Source organism: Strix uralensis, chromosome Z (genome assembly GCF_047716275.1).
Source record: "Strix uralensis isolate ZFMK-TIS-50842 chromosome Z, bStrUra1, whole genome shotgun sequence".
Lineage (NCBI taxonomy): Eukaryota > Metazoa > Chordata > Aves > Strigiformes > Strigidae > Strix > Strix uralensis.
The window spans coordinates 72,797,881-72,811,947 of NC_134012.1; the positions used below are offsets into that span (position 1 = coordinate 72,797,881).

General features: G+C 40.4%; 1 protein-coding gene across 1 annotated transcript; it reads right to left on the minus strand.

Moving 5' to 3' along the window:
* Positions 1–38: 38 nt before the first annotated feature.
* On the minus strand, positions 39–8,538 carry NXNL2 (nucleoredoxin like 2). The gene is made up of 2 exons (XM_074856136.1): positions 8,107–8,538; positions 39–640 (listed from the first exon to the last, which is right to left on the minus strand). Exons 1-2 carry the CDS (start codon positions 8,406–8,408, stop codon positions 472–474), a joined length of 471 nt encoding a protein of 156 aa, XP_074712237.1. The 5' UTR covers positions 8,409–8,538; the 3' UTR covers positions 39–471.
* Positions 8,539–14,067: the final 5,529 nt, after the last annotated feature.

The following is a 14,067-nucleotide window of genomic DNA, read 5'->3' on the forward strand; positions in this document are numbered from 1 at the left end:
CTTGTTAAGACAGATAAGGAAGACACATTAGACACATATACTTCAGAAACAGTTTATTAAAGCAAACAACTTCCTTTTCTTAATAAAAATATGTGCTAATCACCAGAAAAAAATTGTCATCAAGAAAAATAGGTTTTTGCATATAAGTAATTTTTGCTGTACAGGTTTTGCAAACGAAGTGTTTGCATAGATTTCACAGTGCTCCATTATTACTGTCTAAAACAGCCTATCCTCAAGTTCTTCAGTATTATCAGGAATGCTTTGGTTCATACTGAATACAGTAGATAGAACAATACAAATAAAACAACTGCATTTTATTAGTTACTAGAATAGCTAATCTTCAAGTTGAAAACAAAATTTGTTTACAAGATAAATAAGCCTTACCCTTCTTGTTCTGAACAAGGCAACAATCTTTTCAGAGCTCTACAAAGTTTTCCATGATGCCTTGTATTGTTTTTATCTGCCAACTTTTTAGCTAGAAAAATTCTGAAAGATATCTGCACCCTCAAGCCAGTTCCGAAAACAGGACAGCCCTTTGTCTCTGATCTGTTTTCTTCCCTTGTCAGTAATGACTTCTCCAGTTTGTTTCACAATCACCAGTTTAGGAATTGCTGTTATGTTGTATTTCTTCTTCAGATCACTGAGGGGAAAAAATTAAAAATAAAACACATCATTAGGGAGCATTTTAAGAAAACTCCTAGTCTCTCATGTAGTGTACTGTGGTCAGGATGCATGGGAGAACAGAAGTGATGAGTGCCTGGGCTTCCTCAGAGCTTGACGCAGAGCACTGGGTAGTATAGGGAGATGAACTAAGCTGCAGCTGGCAGTTTACAAGGTGAAACTTAGCTCAGGGAGTTCAGAGAGCTGCGGCACCCTTCCTGTAACTGCTCTTCACTGCTGCCTGTAGTCTCCACAAGAGCAGAGACTGACTCTCAGAGACTATAAAGAGGTCAATGGAAGGAAAGTTCATCACACCCTTCCGCATTGTTTTTACTAGCCAGAAACGGATGTCTTCTGGTCCCTTTTTACTGGACAGGAGAAGGATCTCACTTAAATTCGCATTAGCCATTTATTACTGTACAAAGATGTTCAAGTGTGCAAATCCCATACAGCTACATTCTATAATCTCCATTAAAGCATGATGCATAATCCTTTAGAGTAAACAGATGAGACAGCAGAAATGCCTCGAACTCCCCCACTGAAACAGGCCTTCTACATACAGAAGTGTAAGCCACTGAAAGATCTGGAATAAGGGCTACCCATCTAAGTTGCCCGAGAATAAAATTCCAACACCTTCTCTGTCCATCACATGGACAACAGTGGCCATTTCTCTGTATCAGAAGATGGAAAAATCCAGATAGATTACAAATAAGTCTGTCTCAAATAGCCTACTGTTTTAAAACAAAATATAGTTAAAACACAGTTAAAACATTAAAAAGCCACACAAACAGTGATGTTCCATGAATTAAACCCAGATCTATTCATGCAATTGATGAGTAGGTAAACCAGGAAAAACTAGGAAAAAAAGACTTCTGAAGGATGGAAATTTAATGGGATCAAGCTGGAGATACATGGAGAATTAATAAATCAATTCTTAATACTGGAAATAAATATTTGGGAGGGAGAAACCTAGAGGACACAAAACATCCAAAGAGAAACAAAAATACTTGCTGACACTGGCACATGATATCACAAGGCATGACTACTAATTACACACCACACAGATGAAAGTGCACAAATAGCAGGCTATCAGCCACATGGAATAGTGAAATAGAATTCAGTTTATATAGATGAGTTGAAAGAGGTAAGATGAAAACAAAAGGAATATGCAAACACAGGAGAATCAAAGAATACTACTGCATAGTAAGCCACTTCAGTTGAGCATGACACACACAGACAACAGAAATTGCAAGATGAAAACCAATTCCAAGGAAAATGGTTTAACAACTACGACACTGTTTGCTATACGACAAAATAAAGAGGAAAAGAGCAAGGCACATGGATCTATCTTTATAGAAAGATAAGACAAGACATACATGTCACCTGGAAGGGTGATGTTTGATTGCAAACGAAAAAGTAAAATTCAGGACAGAAATAAGCCAGAAAAAACTATTTTGAGACTAAGACTTAATGACCAAGACTGACAACTTTTTGGTATGGATTTTATTGGTAATTAAAAGACAGACAATGAGCTCTGAGCTCATTAAACATCTTAACTGACATTAGATAAAATCAGATAGAGTTATTGAGAGTGCTGTTCAACAGGAGGATCCTTAAGTGTTTTCAGGAGCTCCAGAACCAGTTCACTGCCCCAGCTCTAACTCAGAAGGAAAAGCAGATAAAGAATGCCTGAAGTTTCCTGTCATGTTCATCAGGACACTGCAAAAACAAATTCTTTCCAAATACATGGCAGCAGCAAAAACACTACTTACCATTAACACTAAATGTCCAAAGAAAGGAAACCATTTGTTGAATACAAATAAGCGGTCAGAGAAATGGGTTTAGATGTATGGTCATAAAGTCAGAATCACCCTGGGCTGTTTCCCCACCTTTTTTAAACTAAGCTAAAAGGTAGGAAAACTATTACCCATTTCCTACCATGTCACACTATTCATAGGTCATCCTCAGCACGTCTATTCATTGTACTAGATGTTCACATCAGAGCGCCATGAATGAAACAATATAGATGCTAATGAATTTGTAATGTTCATTTGGGAAGGCAGAAGTTAAAGAAAATATCTTCTAGCTCATCATACTCACAAGTGATATTCAACAATTGTAGTGGTAGGAGTGCAAGCTATGGTGACAGACATGCTGGTATCTAACAGGATAAGTGAGGAACATAAGATCTACACCTAAGATGCAAGTTGCACAGTCTAAAAGAAATCCCAGAAAAATGTAATCAGTTTTGAAGAGGTCATATATTTCAGAAGGGGTATAAGAAACAAGCTAAGTGAACTGCAACAGATCAGCTAAAAGTAACAACCTCCTGATAACAAATGTAACTTCTTGTATGGAAAATTACCCCCCTGCATTGCCTTATATCACAGTGAGCAGAAATTAAGCGCCTTTAGAAGACCCAGAGGATAGACACAACAAGCAATAATGGAACAGCCAACTTCCAAAACATGAATAACATCACTCTCAGATCAAAACTTAAACACTAAATGGAAATGTAGCTCCTGAGTGCCATCATTACAAGCAAGAATATCTGCTGTGTGAGGTTCAAATGCCAAAGAATTTTGGCCAGGTAGAAAAAAAGATCTATAGACATAGTTAAAAAACACAAGATATTAATATACAGACATTCTCTATGATTTCCTGGAGAAGAGGAGTCTTAAAAATACAAAAAATAAAACTTAGGTGAAATACTGGCCCAGACAAGGCATCCCCAAAACAAGGAAAAAATACAGAAGGAAAGATTTAAGAGAAGAAAAATCAACAGATGAAGGATACTGCTCTGCCATTATGTTGGCTGAGCAATAATGCGGGAAATGTTACAGAAACAGCAATAACACGGTCTTAGCAACAGGTTTGCTTTCTCAGTGAATTCTGAAATAAAAGCAAGCAACCTTTCCAAAGTCTGCTAAAATGGGAGAAAAAACATTCCAAAGCAAGTTCATGTAGAAACCACATAAAAGACTATCACCTCATGCCACTTGTATAACAAACAAGATGGGTGCAAGATGCATTTTACTGGTTCAGCAGACAATAAAATAGCTTGAGATGCCTAATACAATTGTAGCAGAGAGAGAACAGTAGGAAACTGAAGGTAATTTGCTATGAAGACTGGAAACTAACACTTTGCTTTCCTAAGGAAATGCATACATAGCTTACCCGCTCCAGCATGGCATCTTGCTTACACAGCTTCTCAGCTGATGATTGCTTGCATAAAACCAAACTGAAGCATGCACAGATTTTGTTTACATTTGTGTGCAACTTGTAAAATGAATGAACCTGAAGGCTGCTCAGGAACAGTTATGCAGACAACACTTCTTAATCACTGTGTAAGTGTGTACAGGTGCTTACAAAAACAGCTTCTTAAAACTTGTTAAGATCATCCTCTCCTATATGGATCTCAAATCCTGTGACTCACCTGCACAACTACATGTGCACTATAGGAGTAAATCAAACCAATATTTTAGCTATTGCTGAACAGTGCCTACGCAGCACTAGGGCCTCTTCTGTTTCTCATGCTACCTCATCATCAAGTAGGCTGAGGGTGCACAAGAAGTTGGGAGGGAGCACAGCTGACCCCAACTGACCAAAGGGATATCCCATACCATATAACGTCATGCTCAGCTGAAGAAAGGAGGAAGAAACCAATCTTCGGAGTTTGGGCATTTGTCTTCCCTAGCAATGTTACACATGATGAAGCCCTGCTATCCTGGAAATTGCTGAACATCTGCCTGCTGACAAGTAGTAGGGAATTTCTTATCTTGCTTTGCTTGTGTATTAACCTTTGCTTTACCTATTAACCCATCTTTATCTCAACCCACAAGTTTTCTCTTTTTTACCATTCAGATTCTCTTCCCCATCCCACAGGGGCAGGGAGTGACCCAGTAGCCAGCTAGTGCTTGGCTGCCTACCAGGGCTAACTGACCACAGTGACTATTTTTATGCAAGGGCTTGAGATCTATACACAAGAGGGTTTTTGAGATGTAGACAAAACTGGGCAAAGTTAATATATTGGGAACATAAATGGTACATTTTATACACTTGTGTAATGCAATATCTGACAATATTTGAATTTTAACAGCTTTCAGTTGGAAAAGCTTTCACTTGAAACTGATGGACACCTTGCTAATCTGCTTCTAGCAGTATACCCTGTAATATAATCTATTTTCTTTAGCTGTGAACTTTCTGCATTGTTAACTGTTAGTCACAAACAAGCACATTATATGGATGGGATTCAATTTTAAAGTGTCTGTTGACATTCTGGGATAGCAGTCTAAAGAGACTAAGAACAGGCAATAGCTCTTAACTGCTCAGATACTTTCACTCTTCTTCTGCCTTCCCTTTTTAGCTCCCCCACCCCCCTATATATTCATGTAGGTGCCATTCTACCCTTATACCTAAAGCTTCCTAATATAAAATGTAAGCATACCCTTTTAATTTTCCTTTTTCAGGAATTCTTTGTGATTTTAATTTTCACCAAGGTGTGCAGGACATGGTATTTATTGAGTCTATCTGGCAGCCTGCAAGAACTACTAGCATGCACTTGGCACCCACACAGATAATGACGCCTTTCACAATAGGGCTCAGTAAAAACACAGCAGTATGTCTTTGTGTATCATAATTAAAACATCAGTCCCCATTTACTAGCATTTGTTGCTGTCATGTTCTGTCCTACTCCTGCTCTTCCTCTCTACTATTCTCTTTCTCCTCCTAGTGCTCACTTCCTACTAGATTGTCTTCACACACCCCTGCAAGGGTCAAAAGCCTGTGCCTCAGGCAGCAAAAAAACCCCAAGCTGCAAACAGTCAAGGCACCGGGAGCAGTATTTCCTGTTAGTCATTCAACAGACTACTTGAAGTAGTAAAGGTGCAGCCCCACCTCTGGGAAATAGTCAGGACTGACAGCATGGAAGAGTCTTGAGATCCTGCTCTGAATTCAGTATTTTGCTTGTCTGCAGCTATCTGCAAGGCATTACACTTCATACACTACAAGTATGAATGCAGGCTATTTCTCAACAAGACAAAATTAATCCCCAAGAAACTCCAAGCTTCCATTTGCAAAATGTGTTTTAGAAGGCAAATTACAATTAGCTCTATTGTGCCTAGAAGAGACTTCAGTCTGTGCTGCAATTATGTATCTTAAACACTGAAGTCACCAGCTAGAATATTTTAACTTCACTGAAGACACTGAAATGCTTTCTTTATATAGTCCACAAAACAGCAACCAATTTGAATTATTTACAATGGAAATTAAAAAATATTAATGAATAATAAATATTAGTAAATATTGATAATCAATTATTAATTTATGTTAGTCAAATTTAAAATTATATTCTTACTTTGAATTAGTATCTAGCCAGAATTATAGTCTGGTTTAGTGAACACACATCTGTCTGGTCTAAGTCTACCATGATTCACTAGTATCCCTAAAGCCAAACTACAGTAAATTCAACCTAAGCACCTTGAACATCTCCACACAGCCCCTTATTGTTACACGCAAGAACTTCAGAAACATTTTCCTACCCATCTGCACTTTGTTCTTCAGTAAGGCACTTCAAACACTATAATCGCACAGCTATCCACGACAGGACAAGCCATGTTTCTCTACAGGATTCTGAAGGGTATTATGGACTGCCACAGAAAAGCCAGTTAAACTATCCCTGTACCTCCATTCCACATGACTTGGACAAGAGCAGAGTCAGAAACAGACCCCTAATGCACCGAGGGTGAAGCTGTAAATGCATTCCCATGCTCTATGCTGAACAGCTTGCTGGATGCAGTAGCTTTAAGTGCTACATTTCTGTCAGGAAATTTGCCTGAATTCTATTAGGATTAGCAGTCACCAAATACAATTACTGCCTGAGGAGCCTTTGGAGAACTATGGAAAACAGCACTGCTATTTCAATCTATCTTTTAGTCAGTGGAAACTATTGTCAAAAAGGCCTAACGTTAATCGGCTGCTGACATCCAGGAATGAGCTAAGGAAGGATGAAATAGTTCCTGGCTTCAGGATGTTTTCTCTTGAGGCTGTCGAAGTGCACTGACAAACAAGATTAGTAAACCGGCTCCATGCTGAGTGAGTAGCTAGGGTATTACCACAGCTCTACCCCAGGTAGCACCCAGGGATGGAGCTAGTTAAGTGAAAGCTAGAAGTTACCAGAAGCGCTAGAATAGTGTTATTTGTTAGAACAAATCTGTGAGTTTAATTACCCAGTCTATGCTTAGAAGTCACACTAACTCCTTGACTTTGATAACATCTGTAACAATGTTTTCCACAGGGTATTTATGCGTTATTTAAAGGGAAGAAAAAAAAAAAGCCCTTTACCAGTATTTACATTTATTTTCAGTCTCCAGTTATAGGCATTTCAGTGGCCCTAAACAGTTTACCTGTGCTCCTGTAATCCCAGTCTATACTTCTTGATATAAACTAAATCATATTTCTGACAGTCATCCAAATGAGTGTGCACCCTTGACTTAGGTCATCAAGACGGTGCTTGGTGTTACCCTTCACCCTGTTTCTTACGCATGGCTGTGTCCTTTTCCTTTTTTGCTGAGCAAGCTGCCTACAGGAATGCCCCTTTAGAAAACTATCAGCACAAGAATTTTACATCCCAGTTACCATGTGCATTTGCCACAGCTAAACTCCAGTTGTATTACATTTCTTTTTCACCTAGCTTACCTATATCTGTCTGAAATTCTTCACAGCTTGCTCTGCTCTCCTCTAAGTTGTTCAGCTATGAGTTTTGCTGCTTCTTCCTCTGCCTTTTTTACAAGCTTTAATAAGCAGACCAACTTTAATAACTACTGCTGTGCTGAAAAACAACCACTTGATCCTCACTTGCCGTTGGTTTGTTTTTAACTCGCTATTCATGTAATCTTGTTAATACTTGAGGTCTTTATCAACCCTTCTTCAAAGACCTTTTAAAATTAATCACGCAAAACTAGTTTTCCTTCATCGTGTTCTAGGCACAAGTTAAAGCCAAGTTACTTCTCTGAACAAAGTAAGCTGTTCGTTTGCGGTACGGCCCCGCGGGAGTGCAGGGGGACCAGCGCGCAGCAGTCGCCGCCCAGAGGCGCGGGCCGGGCCGGACGGGCGCCGGACTCGGCTGACGGGGCGCGGAACTGTGCGCTTCGCCCAACGGCAGCCGCCGCAACCTGCGCTTCAGGGCGCTCGGCGGGAAAGGAGGGAGCGGACCGAGGGGGCAGATGGCGGTCCCGGGAGCTCTGGTATCAGAGACTTCGCTGTGACATTACACCGCCGCCGACGCGCCCGCGCCTCCCGCCCCCTCCCCTGCTTTGGCGGGGGGCGGGTGTGCCGCCAGAGGCGCTGGCGGTGGGGCCTGACCGCACGCCTGTCGCGGCCCGCCGGGCGGGCGCAGCCCCTCGCTGGAAAGCCCAGGCGGGGCCGAGGGCCGCCGCCGGTACTCACTGCTTGTAGGGGTCGTGGAAGGGCAGGGCCAGCCAGTCCCCGTGCATGGCGTGCATGTAGCCCGCCATCTCCTCGGCGCTGTGGTCGGAAGAGATGAAGACGACCTCGAAGGGGGCGGGGGGCTGAGTCTCCTCCAGCAGCTCCGTGTAGAAGTCGCAGAGGACGGGGGTGAAGTCGCGGCATGGCGAGCACCAGCCGGCGGAGAAGTACAAGCCCACGACCTTGTTCTGCAGGGCCTCCTCGGGGTCCACGCTGCGGCCGTCCTTGCTGACCAGGAGCCGCCCGCTGAACACATCCACCATGCTGCCACCGGCCGGCCCCCGTGGGGCGCGGCAGGGCGAAGGGCGACACTGGGGGCTGCGAGGCCACGGGGCTCCCGGCGCGACCCCGACTCCGCCGCCCTCTCACCGCAGCAGCTACTGCCCGGCCCCCGCTGCCCGCCGCCGCCTTTATACACGTCCGGCTCCGCCCATGCTGACTGACAGCTGCCCTTGCCAATGGCCGCGTCAGGAGGGCGTGACCTCGCCCCGCCCCCTGCCGGTGCGCCCGTGGCGGGGTGCTGGCGGCGGCTCGGGCACGCGCTGGCAGCAGCCCACGAAAACACAGGTTCTATTTTTATTTTTTTTTCTTCCATTGACTCGACCCAAAATTTTTTGTTCTCTACAGCCACTTCCTGTCCTGAGTGAAAGAAACAAGGTATCATTTTAAAATTCTGACCATGTGAGAGAAAGCCCGAAGAAGCACCACAGAACTAACACAGGAATGTTGGTTTGGTTTGGTTTGGTTTTTTCGCTAGACTTCATCAAAAGTAACCGCCTCGTTGTGGGATCAGTTTGATTTGGGAGTTGCATTCTTTCTTTTGCCCCTTATTCCTTGTATTATGCAAATAGACTGCTAATTGAAAGACTGCTTCCTTATTGTGCAAAAGCTCACATATCTTTAAAAAAGTGTGAGTTCAGCCTTTATTATTATTTTCTAAGAGATTTGTTTATATTTAAATTAATCTTTATGAATCAGGCCTTTTTATTTATGTCCTAGTATATCTGAATAGTTTGTAATTACTATTCTGATATTTTGCTGGGGGGAAAAAATTGCTTAGGTGTTTGGAAAGTGTTTTCTGTTCAAATGCGGTATTTCTCCGTTTTCATGGACTGTCAAGCTATGTTGTTTTCAAATCCAAGTATCTGCTTCTGACATAGAAGTGATATTTAAAACGTAATCCTCCCATCTCTCCCACCTTCCATCAATCCTTTCTCCAAGTTTTGCATGATGTTTTGTGCTGTTCTCCTCTTCAGGCTTCCAGCTGATGTCAGAAGTAGAAGAGAGCTGTGAAAGGTTGGCTGTTCTTAAAATAGCACAGAAGGGAAGTGCAGCTCACCTGAGCCTTTGATTTTTCATGCTGTCTGCCTTTGTGAGACCACTTGTGAAGCAGGATGGAGTTGGAGCCCTTGGAGCCTGTAGAGCCACAGGAAATTGGAAAAAAGTTTCTATATAAGTTCAGACTACTATAGGTTCATTATTGATATTCCTACCAATTTCTCCTTCAACCAGTGAAAGCAGATATTATGAACTGAAGCAATGACCCAAGGAACTTGTAACTATCCCACCTCCAGAGGTTAGAAGGCTGGTTAGCCAGATACAGTACTATTCCATGAGAAAAGGACATATCAAGATTGTCTTCAAGGACTCTGGGCATGCAGGGAAGAGTTTCCAGCTGCCTACAGCTCCACAGGGAGAAAGAGCTGGGTGTACAAGGTGCACAAGGTTTGAGTTTACAGTTGTCTGTACTAAGCCTGTTGACAAATGTAATGAGCAAAGAGAGGATTCCAAGCTGACAGGGAGTACAGTGCTTTGCCGCTTCCTCTATGTGTAACTTGCTGAAAACCTGTCTGCATGCAAAGCAACTACCATTTTTTTACCTCTGGTAATTCCTGTAGCTGGTAAAAGCATGATCTCCTATATGAGAAGATAACTGTACTACCTTCTGTAAATTGTTTTAGTTTGGGTACGCTTCCCCTTTCCTTAAGCATACAAACAGAGGAAGATAGGATAAAAGTTTAAAACATGCAGAAGACTGTATGGCTTGAGCCAGACCCCGGTTATACAGCACACGTACTAATTTATAAAGAAAATTATAAATTATTGGCTGATGTGCTCCAGATGGTAAGTCTTAATGATGGTGATATTAAAGTTCTTGAAACTATTTAAAGAATATCTACTAAACATGAGAAACCAGATACCTTCCTCAGGAATCTTGAGGTGATCAACTCTGTCAGGACTTCACAGATTCACTGGAGATGCTGCATATCACAGAAAGTCTTATCTTGCACCTGCCTTTGATTTGACTACAAAGACAGTTTTCTATGACACTAGCGCAGAACCATACAAAAAGTTTCACTTTATGATTTATATCAAGGAGGCTAGAGCGTGTTTCAGCTACAAATGTCTTCTAGGAATATTCTCATTAGAGGTGTTAACACTTTGTGATTTATTCCATTCCCTAATCTCCACTTAGACTGACAATAATGGAGCTTTTTATACAGAGTCTGTGATCCTTTCTCAAGGGAGTGTATAGTTCTGACATGACACTATCAGGAAGCTTGTAAACAATGCTCATCCTCTGGGTCAGGCCAAGCCTCTGGGGATTTCCAGGTAAAATAATTGAGATAAAATCTTCCCACCACAAAATATTGCATTTTGGATTTTGCTAGAAATCAAGCTTTTTATTACTGGATTTACTATATTATTTTAATGTAAATACTACATTTTAATGTAGTATTTAGTTCTGTCTTCTAATCTAAAAGCAAGACTTCCAGTTTATTTGTGGTCACATTGCAAAGATGATCCTACTTCCCTTGTGTGTTTTGCTTCAGTTAACATTGAAGTTAATTACATATCTGGGTTCTGACAAGCAAATGAGAATTTAAAAAAATATACCATCAATAAAGTCATGTTTTCAATGATATAGGGCAGCATGCTGAGAAAGAGACATAGAAGAAATGAAATGGAAGCAAAAAATGTCCAAACTTGTGAACTCCTATATAATACATACTCAAGGTGGTGTAATTCCATACACCTCTGGTGGCAGAGCTAATGTCTTTATAGGCTATTTAAAAGTTTAACTAGGAGAAGGTTCTGAAAGCCTGTCCAGGTCTTTAATGAACATACCCTTCACTCTCTCCTTTATGCACCTTTTACATAGCTGGCACTGTTCTGGGTAGGAAAGTATTTGATCTAATAAGTGTTTGCAATAAGCAATAAGTGAAAAGGTATTAAACAAAAAGTTTCAATCGGCTTATAATTCTTAAGAGATCTGTAGGAAATGCATACCTGTGTAACACAATTGACATTGACAAGTCATATATATGTCCAGTGAAGCCATAAGGCAAAAGCAGACTAAATTTACTCAAAGGAGAGTGTTACCTGGATGAGGGCTTGTTGGACCTGTGTTCAATTTAATCATTAGCACACCATGTACTTAATTGTACTCTAATTAAAAAGTGGAAGCGACAAACGTAATCAAGATAAACTTTCGTTGGGGAAAACTATATGGAATGCAATTCCTGAAGAAGTCAGACTAGAAACTGACCTTGGAGAATCCCATTGTGTGTGAATATTAGTCAGAAAAACAGACCCCAAAGGAGACATCAAGGGAAGGAACACACAGAATAAAGGAAACATACAGTTGGATTAAAGAGTTAAATATATAGCAACCACTGATACAACTAGACGAAATAGTTGCTTTTGTTTCATTTTCACGGTACATATCAATATGCTTTACAGGAGAGAGTTATAATCTGAGTTATTGATGAGAAAATGTAAAATTACTTTTCACAGTGTACACAGTGAAAAAGAAGTGAAAGAAAGCTTCTTAGTCTCAATCCAATACATTAACTAATGAGCTGTGAAAAGAGACTAGTGCACAAAGAAATGCTGAGCCAAAAAAATTTCAGTTATGCCATACACAACCTGCCAACTAAAATAGTTACTGGATATTCATAGCCCTCCTTACAGCTGCCACATTTGGTACTGTTTTCTCAGCTGGGATCAGGAGACACATGGGTCATTATTACATAGTCAGCAGTAATACAAATACTTTGTGAATGTTCCTTCATGACTGTTTTTGGATCTATTTCCCCTGTGTGAACTCCAAACACAAAAGAAATAACAGTATCTTTTTTTTTTTTTTTTTTCCTTTTTTTTCCAAGTAGGAAAATTAACCAAATAAGTAGTGCATATGTTCTTTAAATTACAATTTTATTTCTGTTATTCAAACTGTCTAGAGCCTAATAACATACCACAGACATTAAAGGCTAGCTGTAAGGGAATCTTGCTTTCCCTGGGTAAGAGATATACTGGGGCGTAGCTTACTAGATCTAGCATCAGGTCAGGACTGAAAAAGAGCTGTAACAGCTATCAATTAACAAAAAAATTTTAGTACAGAAGATACTGTTTAGGTAAGGAATATCCCTGCTTTTGAAGCAACAGACTGTTACAAATAACAGGTAGTAATTATTATAGATAACAATTGTTATACTAACATTTGGAACATACCCCTGGGTCCCAGCTTAATATGCATTCTTGGCATAAATAAACAATAGCACATAAGCAAGGAGGAAAAAATGCCATTACAGAATTATAAATTAGCTGGATTTGAGAGATTGCAAGGAATATTTTTTCTTTTAATCAGGAAACACTAAAACCTGTTAATAGATTGTAACTAAGCAAGAAATCTAGTATAAAAAATGCAACAGCTGGGGCTACATTCTTTCCGTTGTTCCCTGGGTTCAAAATTACAGCAATGCTGAACATTGGGAAAATAGCAAAGGTATAAGAATTTCTCCTGGCAGCATGAAAAGACTGTTTCAGCCATCCTTTGCATCTAACTTTATCCTGGCAACTGTGTATCAAAGTGCCAAATAGTGTTAGATAGTCTAAATATCAGTGTTGTAACATTTCTGACTTCCAAACAGGTACAACAGGGAAGCAGTTCAGAGTCATCTCATACAGCAGGATTGCAACAAGGAACAATATTTGTGCCTGCAGCAGTAGAAAAATACTGTAATAAAATTCTGCTCAAGTTCATCTGAGTTCAAACACTCTTTCCTCTACACTCTTTAGCCTTTTCACAGTTTTGTGTAAATAAGTAGACATTTTTTTGTGACGAGACCTCTGACTAGGTTCATCCCTTCCAGGGTCGGAATCATCCAACATTAGATCTTGCATTTCTGTACCTTTTGAAAAGTGTAAGGCTGTGTGAGACTTCCTGCAGAATCCAGCTTAGTCCTCTACAGAAGGTAGCAACCACCATCTAATCCTATTCGTTCACAGACTTTTTGATGGAAGAAAGAGTCCTGATTGTCATAAGGAGGGACTCCAGAGTTTTGGTGGTAGTTTCAGTTGCTTTGTTAAAGTAATGTGTTAGGCACCTACAAAAGTAAATGGCCTCTGGCTATATAAACACATACTCTTCTAGCAAAACTCAAATAAGAGGCTTCAGTCATGGAGAAGACAGCCTGCATCTACTCCTGCCAACCTTGTAAGCAGCCTCTATTCTGGCTAGACTGACTTTGAACAATTAATCCAAGAACTTCAGGTGATCATTTACAGTATTAGTTCTGATGAGTTGAAAGAATTATATTTTAAAGAATAAAAGGATTATATTCTTATTTATAGAAGGGGAGATGACACTACTAAAAAGCTTGTCTTGGCTTCATTTCAGCCTAGTAACATTTTTTCCAGCTTCATCTTTAAAAGAGATACTTGAAATGACCTATTGTTTTATTGGATTATGATGTTCATTACAGATTCATAATGTGTAAGATCAACACAGAGTATGCTTTGAATATTGAGCCTTATTTTGTGTTGCTTCTATTCCAGTTTCCCCATGGTATACCTTTCTTCATTAGCAAATAATGCAACAGGTCCTGGGAAAAAAAAAGCCAACCTGACATGTTACAG